The following is a 22,511-nucleotide window of genomic DNA, read 5'->3' as shown; positions in this document are numbered from 1 at the left end:
GACTCACAATTTGTTCTAAAAATCCAAAACAAATAGGTCCTTTCGTAGTTAAAAAGTAATTTACATTTATAAGGTATTTAATGATTAATTATAAAGCATTAAATAAGGGCCACAAAAATTTTCCCAAAAAATGATATTCGAACCCTTTCCCAGTATTTCCTTCATCATTTCTACCTTTCTTTTTTTGGGAAATGATATTTACGCCCCTTTCATCACCAGGGGCACCCATTTGCCACTGTCCTTTGCAATCAAAGCCACTGGATTTTTTTGACATAAAGTACATCATCTCCCTTTTTGCCATTGATACACTGACGTTGGGTGTCCCTGGTGATCAAAAGGGGTGTAAATATCACTTCCCTTTTTTTAAAAAAAAAATGATTGCAATTTTGCTCCTTTTTAGCTCTTTTCAGCTAAAGGCCTAATTTTTTCCAACAAGACAAACAAAAAGGGGTGAAATGGTTGACAGGGGGTGCAAATATAATCTCCTATAGATATTTCTAAAAGACCATAGTCCAGTACATTTGTCCACCGGACTAGTAGTTTATAACTATTCCGCGAGGTAAATTCTAGGTAAATCAAATGTTTGTCTCCTCCCAATCCTCTACTTATACCACCGATGTACACTGTAAGTTATGTAACTACCTGCAGCCAAACAAATTGGTAAAAAAAAATGGGACCCACGTTAGAATGTGGGTGTCTCCGCAGGATTAAAATCTAAAAAAGAAAAACAAGGGAGCTGATATATACGCCCCTTTCAATTCTGCGGACACCTTTTCTGAAACATTTGTCCCGGCTAAAGCAAGTGGCCAATTACACGTAGGGATTATTTTGGAAAATGACCAAAACACCCGTGCAGGCATCCAATATCCCATCTCGTTTCTGTCTCTCTCACCTACCTCTCGCCCAAATGCAAAGCCCAACTTCAGAAACCAAATCCAGCGCCCAAGTCTCTCTCATTATTCACTGGTGGACATGGGTGTTGGAACAAAATGTGATATAGAAACTAAGCATAAAAATGGTATTCTTATGGCATGGGGCCATCGAAATTCTGTATCTAGAAAATCAGATAAGTTTTCTGTGTACAAAGTTCCTTAGCTGCCTCAGGCTTGATGACCCTGGTGGTAAAAGGGTAAGTAAAATTTCAATTTGTGCAGAAAACTTGTGAATCATTCACAATTCTCTATAGATCAAAGGGTTTCGAAAGAGAAAACCATCAGCTCCTAGAAATTGCCCAAATCTGCCTCCAAGCTTATGTTTCTGTTAAAAAAATCTTGGGTGGCAGTGAGAAGGGTGTCAAAATAGAAAAGCTTCTTCTCCTAAGCAGCAATGGTCTCTATCTTCCTCGTTTTGTTGGTGGGTTACAAATTAAGATGTTCTAAAAGAACAAAATTTCCAGATTTGTTGATTTCTAGAGAAAGACCTAGGGCGTTTCTGCACTTCCTGGGGCATCTCTGAACTTGGGCTCCTATGGATTTGGGCGAGAGTAATGGGCAAAGATGCGGGATGAGTGTTACTTGGGCATTTTGGTCATTTCCTAAAGGACTTAGTATATCTAACCGGATACTCTCATTAGCCGGTCAGGGGTTTTGAATCGGGGGTCCCTTGTAATGAAAAGGGCGAATATATCAGCTCCCAAAAAAATGGCAAGAAGAAAATATAATGACCCACGTGTCGAAATTCCATTGGATACAGCAGAATCTCTCTCTCTGTCTCTCCCTCCCCCAACCAAGCTGGAAAACGAACCAACCCCAGATCATTTCGCCCTCTTCTACTCCCTCGCCTCTATTTATTCCCCACCTCTTTTTCTCCATCAAAACCCTCTTGCATCTCGCAACCATGATCGACTCCACCTCTATTCCAGACCTCGAACACAACCCCACCTCTTACCCCCCTCTTCTCCCCAATCACCTCCAAAATGCCGGAATCCCCTCCGATCGCCGGAGATCCGTTAGGGTTTTGTCCCTCGCCTTCTCTCTCGCCCTCGTCTTGGCTTTACTCACGCTCGTTCTCAACGGAAATACCAGATCGGACCAACCTCCGGCGGCAGAGGATCCTGCCGTTCCGGTGCCGGGTTTCGGGTTTCCTTCCCGTGGCGTTTCGGAAGGCGTATCGGAAAAATCGGTCGGGCCGTTTTTAGGCTCCGTACCGTCCTATAATTGGACAAATCCTATGCTGGCGTGGCAGAGGACATCTTACCATTTCCAGCCTGAGAAGAACTGGATGAACGGTATCGATTTTTCCTCTTTTTTTTTTTTTCAAATTTGAAATTTTCATTTTCATTAAAATTTTGATTTCTTTATTCATCTGTAAAATTGTGTACTGATTTTTTTAATTAATTGTTTGTTTTTGCTTTGATGCGGAATTCGGTTCTCTGCTTCAGATCCTGACGGTAAGAAAACAAAACTCCCCTTTTTTTTTTCATGCATTTTTCATTTTAATGATTACGTATATTTCCATATAATTTAAAAGTCAGAAATCTATAATTATATAATTAAACCCAAAATTATCTTAGCCACCGATCTCAGCCGTTGGATCAAATCTGGTATGTGAACTTGCTTTGTTCGCCATTCTATTACTAATTTCTCTATGGCTTTTTTTTTTTTTTTTTTTCTGATTTTACCATTTTGGCATCCAATGTAGAGAATTTATGATTTTAGACTTTAGAAATAAAAATCAGTTAAAATTGAGCGAAAATCAACACAATTGAGGTTCTCATTTTCTTCTAATTACTGTTTTTACCACCCTCTTATCTCTGTTTTATGGATTTTCTTTTCAATGGTTCCATCTTTACAATGAAATTATATGCATTAGAAGGGAAAAAAGTATCTACAGTTCAAACTTATCATTGAGTTCTTTACATCTCTCTGATTTGCAATCAGCATTATTTCTCTGAAAGTGGAGTCTTTCAATGCATTGTAACTAAATGTCATTTATGCCCTCCGTTTTATCAATAATCCCCCAAACATTAAGATTGACTCCCACTCTCACTCCTATTATTTAAGCTTTTAACTTTTTGGTTCTTGAATAAAATTTCAAATTTAGTAACAAATTTGATTCTCTTCATGATTCATAAGAATCCATCCTCCACAAGCTTTTACTCATTTTTATATAGTATGTGTGGAAATGTTGTCTCCACTTCCTTATTTGATAATGGCTCTCCTCACTTTATTAAACACTTTGGGTCCCACTTCACCCTCAACTAACAAAATGAAAACAGGTCCACTGTTCTACCTGGGTTGGTACCACCTGTTCTACCAATGGAACCCGGACGCCGCCGTATGGGGCAACATCACGTGGGGCCACGCCGTGTCACGTGACCTGATCCACTGGGAATACCTCCCCCTAGCCATGGTCCCTGACCACTGGTACGACATTAACGGAGTCTGGACTGGGTCCGCAACCCTCCTCTCGGACGGCAAACTCGTCATGCTCTATACCGGATCCACTAACGAGTCCGTCCAAGTCCAAAATCTAGCCTTCCCAGCCGACCCATCGGACCCTCTTCTCCTAGACTGGGTAAAGTACGAAAATAACCCCGTTCTTCTCCCACCCCCTGGTATTGGATCCACAGATTTCCGTGACCCCACCACAGCATGGTTCGCTCCTGATGGCACGTGGCGCCTCACCATTGGCTCAAAAGTGAACAAAACCGGTATTACCCTAGTTTACAAAACGTCCGATTTTTTAACCTACGAATTACTCGACGGGGTTATGCATGCCGTACCGGGTACCGGAATGTGGGAGTGTGTTGACTTCTATCCGGTTTCAACGACTGGGAATGCCGGTTTGGACACGTCAGCGAATGGGCCAGGTGTGAAGCACGTGCTGAAGGCGAGTCTTGACGATGATAAGCACGATTATTATGCGATTGGATCCTACGATGAGGAGAATAACACGTGGACGCCTGATAATCCCGAGGAGGATGTGGGGATTGGGATAAGGTATGATTATGGGAAGTATTATGCGTCTAAGACTTTTTATGATCAGAATAAGACGAGGAGGGTTTTGTGGGGTTGGATTGGGGAGACGGATAGTGAATCCACGGATATAGAAAAGGGGTGGGCCTCTGTTCAGGTAAGATATTATTATCATATGCTTGATTTGTAGGATTGAGTGGGTTTAACTTCAATGTATGTGATATGAGGAAATTGGGTTTGATTTTTTGGGTTGTTTCAGACCATTCCTAGGGTTGTGGTTTTTGATGAAAAGACGGGGAGTAATTTGCTTCAGTGGCCAGTTGAGGAGATGGAGAGCTTGAGATTGAACGGTACAGATTTTGATGACATTGAGTTGGAAGCTGGTTCTGTGGTACCTCTTGATGTAGGCACCGCTACCCAGGTTAGTTTTTTTTTTCATTCATTCTTGTCATATATTTTTGTAATGTGTTGGGTTTTTAGTAATTTTATTCTTAGAGGTCTTAGTAAAATTTATTAGAACCAGTGATTGGGGACTAGATGTTCCCCACAATGTAAAACAGTAGCAAAACCCAAGTAGAAAGTGATAGGGATTACACCATTACATCCTTAATTAACCATCCATGGGCCCTTTGTAATCCTTCTTTGGCTAATCTATCCGTGTATCCACCGTAGAATTAGCTGACCTCTTCATATGATTAACCTTTGATGGCATGACAAAGATTCTTGAATCTCCAAGATAATGCTAGCCTAATTTTATTTTACTGTCCATTTGAGGCCGCAAAGGAGAGCTTTGGCCTCAGTCCTATTTTGTAATGATTTTACAGTTTGGAATAGCTACTGCTACATCTTACATTGGATTTAAAAGCATGCTTTTAGAAGGCCCAAAACCGGCCCATATTGTCTTGAGCCTTGCTGGTATAGTTGTTTGAATTTCGTTAGGATCGTTAGGTTCGAATCTTAAGCCAGAAGATTAGACATGATAGCATGAGCCGAGTCCTAAACTGACTGGGGCTGAAGAACAAGGTCCACCCAGGCCGGCCCAATGGGCCCTTATCGTAGGCACAATTCTGGCCAAATGCTTTGGCAGGGCCAATTTATCCATGTTCCATTTAGCCCATAGGGATGATCATATGCATCCCTATGAGCAGGGGCGGAGCCAGGAATTTGCCCCAAGGGGCGCAAACAACTCATCAAATTTGTGCAGCTCAATTACAGTTTCCATGTAGAAGATGTCAAATATCTCATGTTTCAAGCTCATTTTTTACTAATGCTCCGTTTCTCTTGACATAAAATTGGTGCAAAAACAAATTTTACACCCATTTTTACACTAAAAATGAGCATAAAATTTGTTTTACGTCCATTTTACGTTAAAAGAAACAGAGCCGTAAGAATGTTCCACCACACAATCACAACTTGCAAAACTGCTATAGGACTTAAAATTCTACAAGACTTACAATCAGAATGATCCAAGCTTGACTGACCATAAAAACATTAGTTCTGCAAAATTGGATAGAATAAGAAGGTGTCACTATAAAAAAAAACTAGGTGTGTTGAATTTAGCAAAAGTGGAGTGTTGCTATCAAAATCAGCACACCAATAATAAACCTTTTTACATTGGTGCTGCTATAAAAAAAGTATAGCTGTTTTTAAAGACCTTAAAAACCCAACTTTTTAAAACCATTGAGTAGCATAGTTTCAATTTTGACCGAATAACAAGGGTTTCTTCTTGGACAAGATTTCTAAAAAGATGACATAAAGTAGTCATGCATATGTTTGGTTCCAAAAATGCCCTTCTTAAAAGACCTTTACCCAACTCAAGGGGGGCAGCTGCCCCCTTACGCTACATGTAGCTCCGCCCCTGCCTATGAGTAAACTGTTAGAATACATCACATCTCACAAGATCTGACCATTGAGTCATCGAGGCATTAGATGAGGCAATTGTTAGATTAGGTAGGTGGGTTAGATTAATATTATTTCTTCCTATAAAGCTCATCTTTATGTTCTTATGTTTAACTTTTGGTGTGCTTTATATAAGCACACATTAGAGATCATTGTAGGAATTCAACTGTAGTGAAATCCAATCATTCGACATGAAACAGAATCTAGGTTCAAGTATTGATTGTTGCATACAAAGAAAACTTGGTTTAGGCCCTGTTAGTTTTGGATTTTAACAATTGATTTTGACTCCAAAACTGGTTATTGGACTCAAAATTGAACAGAGTTTCGAGTCCAATGACCAGTTTTGTACTCAAAAGCAATTCTCAAAATTCAAAACGAAAAGAGCCTTATAACAACCAGATTATTCATCATTGGTATGTTTTTGTTAGTTTTGGATGGAGGGGGTTTACTGGTGAATTCTGTGGCATCTAATACAGTTGGACATTTATGCGGAGTTTGAGATTAAAAACGAGACTTTGGAAGCGATGATCGAAGCTGATGTTGGGTACAACTGCAGTACCAGTGAAGGTGCCGCTGGAAGAAGCTCGTTGGGGCCATTTGGGCTGCTGGTACTCGCCGATCAGAGCCTTTCTGAGCAGACAGCTGTATATTTTTACATCGGAAAGGGCTCTGATGGGAACCTCAAAACCTTCTTCTGCCAAGATGAATTAAGGCATGCCTCTGATTTCTATTTTGTCTCTGCTTATCTATATTCCTTATCAATCCATGACACTGAATTTGCATTGCTTGCAGGTCTTCTAAGGCGAATGACCTTGTCAAAAGAGTATACGGGAGCACTGTCCCTGTTCTCTCCGGTGAAAAATTCGCCGTTAGAATACTAGTAAGTTGATAATTTCATAACTGAAATGGATTTGATGCTATCAGTAAGTTGATAATTTGAAAACTTGTATGGATTTGATGCTAATAGTTAGTTGATAATTTGATTACTTGAATGGATTTGATGCTACTAGTAAGTTGATAATTTGATAATTTGAATGGATTTGATTCTTAAAATGTTTGGAAAAATTGATTTACATGGGAATTGCTATTATCTAGGTTGATCATTCGATTGTCGAAAGCTTTGCTCAAGGCGGGAGGACGTGCATTACTTCACGGGTGTACCCAACAAAGGCCATCTACGGTGGGGCTCGAATCTTCCTCTTCAACAATGCCACCGGAGCCGACATTACGGCAACATCAGTCAAGATCTGGCAGATGAACTCCTCATTCATTCACCCTTACAGTGATCAAAGCTGGAAAGATGAGTGATTTCACTGCATTTCTTATACCCCCTACATTGCCTCAGCCTTCAATTTCCTTATCATTCATTCATCTTCCCTTCATGATCTCATGTATGCTATTTCACTTGTCAACATGCTATTCAACTACTTGCATGTGTAGCAAATTTTGTTGCAGCAAAGAGAGTAAAATTGTTAGGCACTTAGGCTATTAAATCAGACTTTTCCTGATCCAAAATTAGATTTTGGATATAGGTTGCGATTATTTTTTTATTGGCAACACCGGGTTTTGATTCACATCAAATACAAAACGATCAACACCAAATGATCAATAGAGAAAAAAAAACAGTGCTAATTCCCTTTTGTTTGTCTCTTCCTCTGTTCCCAAAAAACCGAAGTCCTTTTTTTTTACATGGACTTCCTATTTTACAGGGAATTCTCAAAAAATAAAAAGAAACAAACTTATCCTTATCTAGAATCCTAAGAATCCTACGCCATCATCTACTCTTGTAGATCGTTGCACACTTGCACCCCTTCCTGCCTCCACGAGACTCCTTTAACTTTGGCATGCTAAGAGTCCTAGCTATTTTGTATTTCATGGACAACAATCCATCTTCAATCCAAAATTATTTTAGTTGTTATTAGCTATCTCCCAACAGTACAAATCGTATGGGACTGCACTCCTTTTTGCCAAGTAACCTGCTTAGTCACCCGCCATGTCATCTGCCACTTGTTCAATGAATTTTTGCCCAACATGCCAAAACTCGCCACATCTTCCAATGGCCAAAAAGACACGTGGGACCTTGGGATTTCGTTACCATGTGTGGTACCTCTAATTGGGCCCACATTTTACCACGATCCACCATGATCATTTCCACCCCTAACCATAATGGTTGGAGTGAACTAGCAAATCATATTTATTTAAGTTATTGGGTGAGATGTTTTGGGCTCATCATTTGCTATGTTATTGATGTTTATAGTGTCTTTGGGTGGCCATGTTTTGCAACCGTGAGTTTTTTTCCCATGGAATATTAGTTTACCAAGTGGTGAGAGTGGAATAGGGAGGGTGGGAGAGGGAGATGCATGAGGGGACGTGAGTGAGAAGAGGGTGAGAAGTCCTTGAAAACAGAGATGAGGGGGAGGGGGGGCAACTCCAGGGATGTTGATAGACCCAGATGGTCCGAAAGTTAATAGACAGGATTTGGGCACAACAACTGAAATTGAACCATGGTCACTGGATCCATATGCTAAGATCCAAAATTATTTTGGATTGTGAGCCAGACACAGCCACAAAATCTGATGCAGCATCCTAGATCCGAATGGAGGGCTTTGCTTATTTATGTCTATTCATGAGGTATTTTTCTAACATTTACAAACCATGTTCAAAACAACCAACAAAATTAATTTTTTACCCTTTTTTTATGGGGATTCTCCTCTCGTTCGAGGTTCTTCCCTTTTCCCTCCTATATCCATAATCACTAGTTGTATACAATGTAAGGACCTAAAACACCCCGATGGATCTGATTCGAACTAGGTTGTTACCCAAACTCATACAATAGGATCCGAAACGCCATACAAAAATGATCTAACCAATAAGTGGTAAGAACAGTTTGTGACAAAGACATCGTTGGAACCGATCCAAAGGATGACACTGCTGCTCTCCTTACTCATGCCCTCTCAAGCCTTTCTTTCTCCTACCCTCCTTACTCTTGTCTCGCCACTTGGGATGCTAATATTCCATGGAAAAACTTTCATAGTTGCCAAACATTGCCTATGGGTAGTTGAAGTTAATCTCATTTCAAAATGGGACACTGTGGTCTCTTTGAAATTATGCCAACTATATATAATTTGAAGGTATATGTTAAACTACTATAACCATTATATTCAGATATGAATAAGACTCTACATATAACAACATACACAAGCAAATTTAGAGGTATGCAAAGAGGGGCCCTAAGTTTCTTGTATGGCTAATTCTCTTAATTATAGAGTTGGGCACACAAACATACGCAAGTAAGTTTAGAGGTATGCAAAGAGGGGCCCTAAGTTTCTTTTATGGCTAATTCTCTTAATTATTGATTTGGACACACACACACAATAATTCTTTAAAGAAAATGTTTAACTTAGAGTTATTTCATGAAACTATGAAACTAACTCTAGCGTATCAACGTATAAGCATGAATGTTGTGTGCAAGCAAAATTAAGCAATAAATTTGTAAAAAGAGTAAAAAATATAGATTTATTAGTGTTAGTGCACACATATTTGTGATAGAAGATGAGAATTTCTTACAAAGTAATTTAAAACCTTTTCCAAAACTCATGGACAGGCTATAAAAACAAAATACTGCTTGAGATGGTTAGTACTATTGTAGTAAGCTATAAATTCCCAATTAAATTATGGGTGAAGCGTCTCTTACTAATGGTGATATAGGTAAAAAAAAATTTATTCAATGAGTTTACAGCTACATAAGGAAGGAGAGATTGAAGATGATGTTAACCATAGAATAAGAGCAAGTTGGTTGAAGTGGAGGCTTGCCTCAGGAATTCTGTGCGACCGTAAAATCCCTACCAAGTGAAGGGAAAGTTTTATAAGACAACTGTGAGGCCAGCCATGCTGTACGACTCAGAATGTTGGGCCACCAAGAAGCAGCATGTGCATAAGATGAGTGTGGCGGAGATACGAATGCTTAGATGGATGTGCAGCCACACAAAGTTAGATATAATTAAAAATGAAGACATTCATAAAAAGGTGGGGGTGGCACCAATTGAGAAGAAGATGAGAGAGCACCGCTTAAGATGGTTTGGACATATCCAACGTAGGCCTTTGGATGCTCCGGTGAGAAGAGGCAACTCGTGCCTAATTGATGGAGTAAAAAGAGGTAGGGGCAGACCAAAAACAACATGGGTAGAAACAGTGAGGAAAGACTTGATAGCTATGAACATAACATAAAACATGACCTTAGATAGGATAGAATGGAAGAAAATGATCCACGTAGAAGAACCCAACTAGAACCAGGATTAGAGCTGGGTAGATTCCTTTTACCTTAATGAATTTTTTTTATAAAGGATTCATTTAGCCGACCCCAACTAGGTTGGGACAAAGGCTTTGTTGAGTTGAGTTGAGCATACAATGAGTTTAAATAAACTCTTTGTGAACAGTTAAAAAGAAAAAAAAAACTAAATTTAAAATATTTAAAAATGTGAAGGTCTATTGCCTGCTTTGGACCCTTCACAAAAAACAAAAAAAAAACATCAAAAGCAAGTTCTAACAGAATAAGATTAGTGTTCTTAGGATATGCTCAAAATTGCAGAGCTTATAAATTCCTATGTTTAGAATCTAATTCGTTAATAGAAGTATGTTGAATGCTTAGAGCATTTATCAATCAAATATGTGAATACGTTGGAGATTAAGATAAAATCTTTAAAAAAATCATTGTAATTACCATTTCCATGGACCACAAGAAGATAATCCACTAGTTGGAATTGATACAAATCAATATGATCCGCAAGAAGGAATTTAAACTTAGGAGAAGTAAAAGATGAAGAGTTAAAAAAGACTTGGGGCCATGAATGTTCACATATAATTTAGAGGAACCTATAAATTTTTAAGAGGTTATGTCACTTCCTGATGCAAAAATATGAAAAAAAAACAGAAGCAATGGATGATGAAACTGAATTTATAAAAGAGTAAAATACTTACACATTAACAAGGTTACCACCTAACACTAAAATATTGGGTAGTAAGTGGATATTAAAGAAGAAACTCAAACCAGGTGGAAGCAATGAAGCATAGGTGAATATGAGGCAAGATTGGTTGCTAAAACGCTTAAACAAAATGAAGGCATTGACGATTTTGAAACTTACATATCTTTCATGAACATAATGAGTATTAGAACTATGTCAGACTTAACATCTATATATAATCTAGTGATAAACCAGATGAATTTAAAAATTACTTTTTTTATGAAGGGCTTTCTTTCTCTTTGACCCAGTCTTAAACCCTACACCTCATGGCAACATGAGTACTTATTGCCTCTACCACTAGAGCATGTACTAAAAATTACTTTTTAAATGAAAAATTAGAAGAGAAATCTATATTTATCAACCTAAAGGTTTGTTGAATTTAGACAAGAGAATAATTTTTTTAAGAGGAATGCTAAGGACAAGCGGTTACTATCCCGCTTGAAACTATGCGGCTAATTATTTGCCGACCACACATGTTTGCTTTACCCGGAATACACCCTCAAGCGCTAGTTTCTTTTCCGGATTAATTTCTCCTATATTTTCGTTAAAAGTTTTTCTTTCCTTTTCATTTGCTACATCAACAGACCCGCACCCAGGGCATCAGTCTCTCTCTCTCTCTCTCTCTCTCTGCTTCAAGACATGTCCATGGCTTCTCTAGCTGCTGAAGGAAAACCCATGGGGCGTGAGAATGCATCGGAGGTGGGGACAAATGGGGTGATCATGGATGCAGATGCAATAGGCGAGCTAGAGATGTCATATATCATGACCATAGTTGCCAGAAACTCCTTGGGCGGGTGGGGGACCCGTTTCCCCTAAAACACGTTTATCGTGGGTGGGAAATCCATTTCCCTAAAATGCGGGAAACACGTTTCTGAAACGTTTCCGAAACATGATACAAATATTGGAGAAATGTTTCCGAAATGCATGGGAAACATATGAGAAACTTATGTAAATCATGTGTAAACGCATGAAAAATATATTTGACTTGTAGAAAACACATGTGAAACGTTTAGGAAACATGTGTGTAACTTATGAAAATCATTTTGGAAAAAACACATCAAAAATTGTGGAATAGATATTAAAATAGAACACAATAGCATATATTTTAATAAAAATAAAAATAAGAAAAATAAAATAGAAATTTGAAATTAACAAAAGTTGAATCTATAAAACCACATATTTTGTGTTTTCGTTGTGTTTCATTTGTGTTTTTTCTATTGTTTTTGAAACACTTCTAATGCGTTTCCTAAGACGTTTCTCATACAATTTTCTATTGTCTTCTCGTTTCTCATTTCCCCTGTATTTTTTTCATGCGTTTCCCGTTTCCATTTCACGTTTCGTTTCCCACCCTAGTAACTATGATCATGGCCATCAGACATATGGGGTGATCATGGATGCAGCTGCAACAGGCGAGCCAGAGAAGTCATATATCACGACCATCAATCCTTTTTGCTCCCTTCCTTACCGCTCTTTCTTACTTCCAAAATAGCCCACCAACACTCTAGTATTCTCGCTATGATCCAGTTGTAGAGATCTGGTAATAAATTTCAGCACCATGAATTCATGTATTAATAAATAGTAGCAACAAAAGGCACTAACAAAATACACAATAACAGCAGCATCATCGTCATCAGCATCCATACAATTCATGATATGATATGTGCAATTTATGAGCAAAACCAAAATAGAGAATTACCTTTTGAACATTGCCTCAAATCCTTTCTTAGATATGCCTTCTTCCTCTCAAACTCTTTCAAAAAAGTTGTAAGCATAGCATTTACAATTTCCACTAAAAAGGCACAGTTGTAGATAGTCGGACTGAATTTGCAATACACACAATGTCTAGCCTTTTGTCTACAGCAGCATTTAGGTGCTGGCACAACCACTGGTTCGCCTTGTTGAACAACAAAGGGCTATTAACTCCTTCAACACACCTGCCTTTCCAGTACATGTTGGCCCTTAAATTACCAGAAGGAATCCTCTCTTATCCAATCCTAAGGCAGTTGCTCTTAGTATAAAAGATAAATTCAAGAGAAAACGAACTGGTGTAGAGCTCTTGAAAAGGGGTGAAGATGGGAAATACTGCATACACTTTCAGCTGCAGTCTATGCTATTACATAAAGACAATGTTTACAGGGCAACAAGGTGCGAAGATATACATGAGATCGTTTACACATTCTGGTGGCTTGCATATGCAAAACGTAATGGTAGAGATAAGTATTGCAGGTGGTAAAGGCAAGCCAAAGTAAAGTTTTCCTCAAATGTAGAGTTCATCATGGAATAGGAAACATGTAGTCTTACACTCCTTTTTTTTTTTTTTTTTGGTGATCAGCAAGTCTTACACTCTTATTCCTAGCTAGTCGTTAACACTTAGTTGGGAATCATGACACAGTAGTCTTTAGTAAACCACCCAACTTTGTTTCACCCCACTCAGCCAGATATTGTGCTCCATCTATTTTAATTGTCCTTTTTCATATCCAAATAAGAGTGAAACAACAACAATGGAAGGATTTTTCTCCTGCAAACCATTCTGTTGGAGTAGCATAAATGCTTTGCAATTGCGCTTACATTTGTGCATCGACTAATCCTTTAATCCGATCAATGGTCACACTCTTGTCAAAGAGCTTGGAAAAGGTGGGACCACCATGGCAGGACTCGAAAGCTACACTGATACTACAGCCATCCCCCCTTATTGTTGACAAAGTCCTGAGTGCAAGATGTTGCACTTACTACCCTGCTATCACATGTTCTTACACAAACCATGTCTCCCAGCTAGAGGGTAGTAGGAGAAAATCGATTAGTCCCCTCAACTCTGAACAAAACCAAATGTCGATGAGTCCTTTCAACTCTGAACAAAGCCAAATGCATCTCGCCTCAGAGAACTCTCCCCGGATCTCTGAAGAGGCAAAATCTGATGCCATCGCCCTCGTACGCTGGGAGATCAAATTCACCACGCGCTTATTCAGATCCCTACAACCAATAGGGTCCCAGTTTTGGTAGCCGAGGATGGAACCAGCAGGAGGACCACGACCAGCCTTCTCCTTCCTCTTATTCTTCGTCTTCCTCTTCTTGTTTTTCTCGGAGGGGATGCTGGTTTGCCGTGTAATAGAAGGAAAACAGAGAAGGTAGGGAAATAAAATAAAAAGAAAACAGAAATTACAGGCTGTTGCTACTCACGAATAGGACGGGGAAATTAATGCGAAAGACGAGAAAAAAATGAAACTACTCCTCCCTAGCTGACATGGGACGATGTGCCCACATGTCTGGTCGGCCAATAGCTGGCCGCGTAGTTTCAAGGGGGATAGTAACCGCTTGTCCTTAGCATTCCTCAATTTTTAAACTAAATAAATATTTGGATGGTCTAAAATTAGCACCTATAAAATGAAATAAAATATAAATAAATAACAGATAAGAAAAGTAGTCTCAAAAGTAGTAAGTAAAATATTACATGTTCAAAAACGAACTCGTGGTTCATGTGTTATTATATCTCTTTGTATGTTGATGATTTATAAATATTTGGTTTAAACATTGAAGTAGTCAATAGTTTGAATACCTTTTCCAAGCATTTAAGATCAATGATTTATAGGACTTATAAATATGATATTGGGTATAAAGGTTATAAGTTAATATGAAAATATTATTGCATAATTCAATCTCATTACATACAGAAAATTTAATAAATTTGATTGTGAACCGCATGGTCTCATAGTAGATCACTAAAAAAACTAAACAGGAATAATATTAAGCCAGTTAATTAATCAGAGTATAAGGTGTAATATATGTAGCCATTCAAAGTTGAATTTTTCTAAGATCCATTGCTCGATTTTGCATGCTCTGCTCCCAAAATGCAGAGAGACGTGACATGTACTAGACCAGATATTTCTATAGGTAATTTGAGTAGATATATCAGTGATCTTAGTATTGAAAATTGGAAAAGAATATATAGAGTATTGAGATATTTATAGGGTAGAATAAATTATGGATCGTAATATTCTGATACTGATCCTTCAATTTTAGAATGTTATAGTGATTGAAATTAGGTATCAGGAAAGGTTTTCAAATCTACATGTAGATAGCTACACATTAGGAGGTGTAGTTATTTTTTTTTATCATCTAAAGAAAACTGAATCGCTATGTGATTAATGCGGGTGCTTAAGAGGGAAGAAGAAGAAAATTACAACTCAAGAACACAACAAGAAAAGAAGAAGAAAATGGGAGCAAAGCTCAACCCAATTGATATTCCATCAATTACATAAGTTAATCAACATCCAAAATCCCCTCTAAAGATGATTTCTAACTCTTTAAATAAAAGAAAACCAAAGCAAATTCGTTCAAGATCCTCCACTAGCTAGCTTAGGGACTAACATAACATTAATTGCATTGGAACTCACTAACTTTGACTGTTTTGGGAACCCACAGACACAATCCACAAAAACTACCATAACTTTCTGCCCTCTTATCCAATTTTCAAGCAGAAATACTTGTTGGAAAGATCTCAAAGAGACCTACAACTTTGTAGTTTACCACTTTCCATAATTCTTCCATTTAGAAGCTCAAAAATCAGGTTCAAAACTTGCCAGCAACATTAATGAGGGACTGCACCTTGGAACTCCACTAAAACCACCTAGGCATGACATGGCTGCCATGTTGGCACTGCATCATTATCTCCGGGTGAGAAAGAACTCGCCCCGGAGTTCTCATCAAGCTCTCCATGATAAGTTGTCAAGTCTTTATCATTGAAGTTGGGTGAGTATTGATATTTGGAGGGAGCTCAACCTTGAATGCATTATCCCCAATTTTTTTAAGCACTTGAAAAGGGGCATCCACACGATCTTGAAATTTGCTAAACTTTCTTGGTTCAAGAAAACTAGCCCTCGAACCTTGAAGTATCGAAGAATGATCCTCAATTGAAACTTCCTAAGATCAAACTCCGCTTCATAATCTCCATGAAGAAGTGATAATTTGTCTAGATTTTGAACATGTTTGAATATATAAATATCAACTGTGAGCTTCAATGTAGGATCGAATAAAAATGGATCGATGTAATTGGATGAAAAAATCGATGTAATATTTTTGTATTCACCCATCACTTCAATATCCTTCGGTTCACCTAATATGCAATCGGATCCAATTTCTTTGGTGATGAATTCATTGAATTGCCGTTGAAGTTCCTCGTACTCCTCGTTAGTTTCAACAACAAGTAGAGCATTGAATTTACCATTAGCATTGGTCTCTTGATCAAATTCGTTCGTGGAAATAAAAAAGTTACTCTCATATCCTTTCTTGAACCATGCAATCCGATACGGCTTTGGATGTTCTTCGGTTTTGAGCTTGTGCTTGTTCACCATTTTATGAGATACGATATTCTCACAACTCCCACCATCTATCACAATGGAGCAAACCTTGTCATGAGATTCGCATCGAGTCTTGAAAATATCGGAACGAAGCTAATCATCATCGGATTCAACCTTTGGTGTAGCAAGTGCTCTTTGGATCACCAAACTTTCTCCTTCTTTGGGTTCGATTTCTTCATTTTGTATGCCATCTTCCTCATCATATATGGGTTGATTTGAATAGTCAATAAGATCCTCATGGTCTGATTTGAATCATCAACAAAATTATCATCATTTTCTTCATCACCGAAGGCAACTACTTGCCTCTTTGGACAATCTTTGAAACGATGGCCAACTTGACCACACTTGAAACAAGCATTTGAATTGTTGGGATGATTGGGCTGATTTCCAACTTGATGTGTAGGGGCTGATTTTGTAGAATTTTTGTTGCAATATTCGGACCTCGACTTTGTACCTCCACCATGTGAAGATTCACCTTTAGAAGAAGGATAGAGACTACGAACGTTCACATACTTTTTAGCACCACGATGAGAAAGCTTAGCCTTCACCTTCAAGGCTAGTTGATAAGCATCATTGACGCTCAATGATCGGTGCATTTCCACCTCATCACGGAAAACTTCAAACCATCAACATACCTTGGCACAAGTTGATCTTCACCCTCTTGAATATCATTACGAGCCATGAGTTTGTAGAATTCTTCGGTGTAGTCCAACACACTCTTGGATTTTTGGCGTAGGTTGTTGAATTTAGAAAAGATAATTTGAGAAAAATCCAACGGAAGAAATTTCTCCTTAAGCCTTGACTTCATTTTCTCCCAAGAAGAGATCTTACGCTTTCCTTTGCGAATTTTCATCTCTTGAACCTTATCCCACCATTTTGAAGCGTAGCCATGAAGCCTTGTAGCCACAAGCTTCACACGTTGGCTTTCGGGTGTCTCCTTGTAATCAAAGAACTTCTCAATGGCACTAAGCCATTCAAGAAACTCTTTGGGTTGTAGACGACCATGGAACTCCGGCAAGTCAATCTTGACGGTGTCGAAATCACGATAGAACCTTCCCAACCTAGCCTCCTCACGAGTATTGGCGAAGGGATTCACATCGGATTCATCACTAGAACCTGCACGGCTTGATCCACCACGCTCACTACGAGCCTCTCGGCGTTCAAGACGCATGGTAAGTTGTTCAACTTGTCTTTGAAGCGCTTGAAGTTCATCATCTCTTTCATCTCTCAAATCTTCCATCATTTGGTTACCACGCCTTCCTCTACCTCTTCGTGCCGCCATGAAAATCAAATCCAAGCTAGCCCAAGAGAGTATTGTTGGCTCTGATACCGGATAATGCGGGTGCTTAAGAGGGAAGAAGAAGAAAATTACAACTCAAGAACACAACAAGAAAAGAAGAAGAAAATGGGAGCAAAGCTCAACCCAATTGATATTCCATCAATTATATAAGTTAATCAACATCCAAAATCCCTTCTAAAGATGGTTTCTAACTCTTTAAATAAAAGAAAACCAAAGCAAATTCGTTCAAGATCCTCCACTAGCTAGCTTAGGGACTAACATAACATTAATTGCATTGGAACTCACTAACTTTGACTATTTTGGGAACCCACAGACACAGTCCACAAAAACTGCCATAACTTTCTGCCCTCTTATCCAATTTTCAAGCACAAATACTTGTTGGAAAGATCTCAAAGAGACCTACAACTTTGTAGTTTGCCACTTTCCATAATTCTTCCATTTAGAAGCTCAAAAATCAGGTTCAAAACGGGCCAGCAACATTAATGAGGGACTGCACCTTGGAACTCCACTAAAACCACCTAAGCATGACATGGCTGCCATGTTGGCACTGCATCAGTGATGCACTAAGTCAGAGTGCATTTCAGCATCTCTAGCAGGTAAATATATTAATCATATTATATGAATGAAGCAATTATTAAAGAATATATCATTTTTTGAGAAACCTATGCAGCCAATGATATTATTTTATGACAAGAAGTCAGCATTATATTTTGCAACAAATAAACGCTTTATAAAAGAATCTAGACTTACCTAAATGAGGATATTATCATATTTGAAAATCAGTAAAGAAGGATAATTAAAGTATTATTAGAATATCTTCTAACGGATGAAATGCTAGCAGACCCTCTTAATAAAGCATTACCAAGGGATAGAATATGAGAAACCTCGATTGAAATGGTATCCTTAATTGTAAAATGAGTCATCTGAGTGAGAGACTACTCTCTAATGGTGTTATCTTTTAAATACAAAAAGTTATGCGATAAGAATTCATAGTGAGGAGTGATAGCTTTTAAATACAAAACTTCATGTGATAAGAATTCATAGTAGGAGTTCTCTACTGTCAAATATAATAATAGTGGTAAAAAAGGGAATGAAATGAGTGTTTGAAGACATTTCCTACCTTGTAGAGGTGTTTCAGTATTCACAGAAATTGCCAATGTGGGAAAACATGATGTGGGAGACTTTAGCATCACGACATATGAAACTCCAAGAAAAACCCACTCCCTTCTGTCATGGAACAAACCTTTCAACCCCACATCAAAATGTAATTGTACATGAGAAGTCCTGTGCTCCAATTCAATAAATACTGCAGCACTAGCATTCATTCTTGGGGAAGAGATTCGATGAGCCCAAGAATCTAATGGTTGCAGAATAATAACACCCCATGAATCGCTTTGTGTTTTAATGCTGGACCAAATCCACTGTTTTTAGAACAAAACATTAGCCACACCAAAAAAGCAACCGTTTTTGGTTACCGAAAACCACATGGATGCTAGCCACAGCCTGTCCCCCGCAGTTTACTGTGTTGAATATATCAAATCCAACTTCTTCCAGTGCTTGACTTTGGCACTTGAACTCATGAGACAAAAGCGTACATGGAAAATTCTCATAATGTAGGAAGAGAAAGGGAAGTCATGACAGGAATAAAGACATTTGTGTGATCTCAAAAGGCCGAGGGGATGGGTTTTGTTAATTAAAAGAAACAGAGAGAAACTAAAAACTGTATAAGCAAGTTATTTGTTGTCTAGGATTTATAACTTTATTGCTGGTTCACTGCGGGTTCCAGACTCAGATTTGCAGATACAATCACTCCCATCTTGTTTGCCACTTCTCAGTTCTAATTATTGATGTTCCCATGTCTCCTCTCCTTGTTTCCATGTAATGTGAATGAATGTGTGAACATGGCTAGTAGTACAGACATTTAGGATGTGAGGGGTAGCGAAAACAAACGAAAAAAAAGCTAAAATCATAACAACATAATAACATTGGCATCAACAAAAACTAGATTATTGTGTGAAGAGATGGTCTACTCTGATACCTGAAGAGAGAGAGAGAGAGAGAGAGAGAGAGAGAGAGAGAGAGAGAGAGAGAGAGAGGAAATTTATCCTTCTCTTTTTTTTTGGCAAAATGAAAGTTATGTATGATAGATCACTTGAATTGGAATCAAAGCACGTGGAATTAATGGACACTGCACATGGGAACATGCAGAAGCAAGAGGGAGAAAGAGACAATGGTATAGTACAGAGCAAGCATGGGATGATTTACTTGAAATGGAACCCAGATAAAAAAAAAACTAATATGGTGGAAAGTTTTGAAGAAATATGCAGAAAACAGCCACTCCACATGCATTTAAGCTTTTTTATTGTCTTGATGACATATACATATACATTAAGGCTGAGAATAATATGGAGATGAAAATAAAAGACTCTCAGTCTCAGGTACAAGTTTTGGTTTATTCATCTCCCACTATCTAAAAACAACTAATATGGCACTGTGTTGCTTTTCTCTCCTGCAAAAGTGGGCTGTTTTGAAATTGCCTAGCAAATCCCGGCCCCTAAAATGTATCATTTCCCTCTAAACTGTGGAAATAAAAAAATAGGAAAATTTTGTCCTCAAGAAATGTTTTTCTTGCAATCCAAACAGGACAGTATGGTTCTCCCTTATAAGATGTGTCATTGTTCTCCATTGGGCCACCATTTTTAATAGCGCAAGTAGACAACCACGTCCATGTGAGAGTGGAGTGGTGGACGAGATGTGTTGGTGGTTGGACTGTGATCTCAACCACAGCTGCCGTTCGCATCATCCATTTTTAGTTAATAAAATTTATGAGCTTTTATAGGGTGTCAACAAGCAAAAGAGAGTATTTTTTAAATAGTGGGGGCCTACTCTAAAGGATGATCCAAACCATTCATTTCTTGGGCCCTCTAGTAAATAAAATCATCTCCATAGGATGATCCTAACCTGAAAATCATCTTTGCAGGATGTCATGTCATCCCCTATAAATCAAAGTGTTGGGATCATCCTCTGGAGTGAGCCCACTAAATTTTTTTTAGACGGAAATGATATAGTCTACCCTTTTTTTTTCCCAGGCCACCCCTTGTAATGTAAAATGACTAGTCGGGGTGGCCCAAGGAAGAAAAGGGACCGACTATACCACTTCCCTTTTTAAAAGGTACGAGCTTGTATGTGGGTAGACCGGGTAACCTGCGCGGGTACGGGTAAGAAATACCGGCGCGGGTACGGGTAGCCTTTCATGAACCCAGAACCCACCCGGGCGGGTACGGGTATACCCGCGGGTAACCTGGCAAATTTATAGAAAAAAAAATAAAAATAAAATAATATATATATATATATATGAGAAAACGGTTCCTACACATATGTGTAGAGAGTTCTCTACACACTAGCTTAAAATATAGTGGGGGCCCACATTGTTTGGGTGATCCAAGCCATCCATTTTAAAGGCCCTCATATAAATAGGGTGTCTACAAAAAATCAGATCCATAGGATCATCCCAACCCTACGATTTGTGGAGGTAAAATGGATGTCTTTAAACCTTCACAAATTAGTTCATTTTTTGCCTCCAAAGTTCGAATGGTTAGGATGATCCTATTGATTTGATTTTTTGTGGACACCCTATCTATGAGAGGGCCTTAAAAATGAATGGTTTGGATCACCCAAATAATGTGCCCCCACTGTATTTTAAGCTAGTGTGTAGATAACTTATCTACACATGTGTGTAGGAACCGTTTTCTCTATATATATACCAAAAGAAATTATATGATGAATGGGTGTATGAACACATAAAGGTGGTGCGATGGATGTACAAGCCTTGATATTTAATCTAACAACAGCTTCTTAACATGTCAGCTGCTGTTGGTTCAAGTATCAAGGATTGGATGATGAGTACATGTTTATACGCCCATTTATCATACAATTTTTCATTTACATTAACAAGGGTTTGTTTTGGTACAACCAAATATACCAGTCACATAGTCTAATTGCTTTGACTTGTTTTGTTGGCCCACCCACATAGTCTATTTTTTACTGTTTAGTGTTTAGGCCTTAAGAATAAAAAGTTGAAAACCGAATGGCGGGTAATCCGCGGGCACTAAACCCCAACCCAGACCCACCCGTGGGTCACGGGTACGGGTATTTTTTTTTGCGGGTAATGAAATTGGTATCCGTACCCCAGCGGGCCAGGTGTACCCGCGGTACGGGTTCCATTTTGCCAGATCTATATGTGGGGACGAAATCTAGAAAGACCCAAAAAAAAAAAAAAAAGGTATGGGAGACTCACTCTCTCTCATTGTAGGATTTGTAGGTGTAGCACGTGAGGTTGATTGTTGTACCAAGTCCTTGAGCAAGTAGGAGCATGGCGATAGAAAGTATACTTTACACCTCTTCTCTCATGTCTAAATGCAAGTAGAGGATTACACAATCTATAGCTATCCAGAAAATAAGGATACCATGTGCCCACGTGTCGTTCCCTGTTCCCCTTACCATATATCTAGAAAATATGGAAACCTCTTCTCCCTCGCCCCAACCAAGCTCGAAAACAAACCAACCTCAAATCATACCCGTCCAATAATATTTTCTCTGACACACCTCTTCTACTCCCTCGCCTCTATTTATTCCCCCCCCCTCTTTCTCCCCATCAAAACCCCCCTCGCATCTCGCAACCATGATCGACTCCACCTCTATTCCAGACCTCGAACACAGCCCCACCTCTTACCCCTCTCTTCTCCCCAATCACCTCCAAAATGCTGGAATCCCCTCCGATCGCCGGAGATCCATTAGGGTTTTGTCCCTCGCCTTCTCTCTCGCCCTCGTCTTGGCTTTACTCACACTCATTCTCAACGGAAATACCAGATCGGACCAACCTCCGGCGGCAGAGGGTTTTTTTTTCTGATTTTACCATTTTGACATCCAATGTAGAGAATTTATGATTTTAGACTTTAGAAATAAAAATCAGTTAAAATTGAGTGAAAATCAACACAATTGAGGTTCTCATTTTCTTCTA

At 38.7% G+C, this 22,511-nt stretch overlaps 1 protein-coding gene across 1 annotated transcript; it reads left to right on the top strand.

Moving 5' to 3' along the window:
* The first annotated feature begins 1,735 nt into the window (after positions 1-1,735).
* LOC143877616 (beta-fructofuranosidase, soluble isoenzyme I-like) lies at positions 1,736-22,489 on the top strand. The gene is made up of 7 exons (XM_077379767.1): positions 1,736-2,227; positions 2,381-2,389; positions 3,218-4,074; positions 4,177-4,338; positions 6,293-6,528; positions 6,609-6,696; positions 6,912-22,489. The coding sequence occupies exons 1-7, from the start codon at positions 1,837-1,839 to the stop codon at positions 7,122-7,124; spliced, it is 1,956 nt and encodes a 651-aa protein (XP_077235882.1). The 5' UTR covers positions 1,736-1,836; the 3' UTR covers positions 7,125-22,489.
* The last annotated feature ends 22 nt before the right edge of the window (positions 22,490-22,511 follow it).

This window comes from Tasmannia lanceolata, unplaced genomic scaffold (assembly GCF_043159265.1).
Source record: "Tasmannia lanceolata isolate RefF3 unplaced genomic scaffold, GAP_Taslan_0.1 ptg000002l, whole genome shotgun sequence".
Taxonomy (NCBI): domain Eukaryota; kingdom Viridiplantae; phylum Streptophyta; class Magnoliopsida; order Canellales; family Winteraceae; genus Tasmannia; species Tasmannia lanceolata.
Note: the sequence above shows the minus strand (reverse complement) of the source record. Positions and strands in the feature narration are given on the sequence as shown.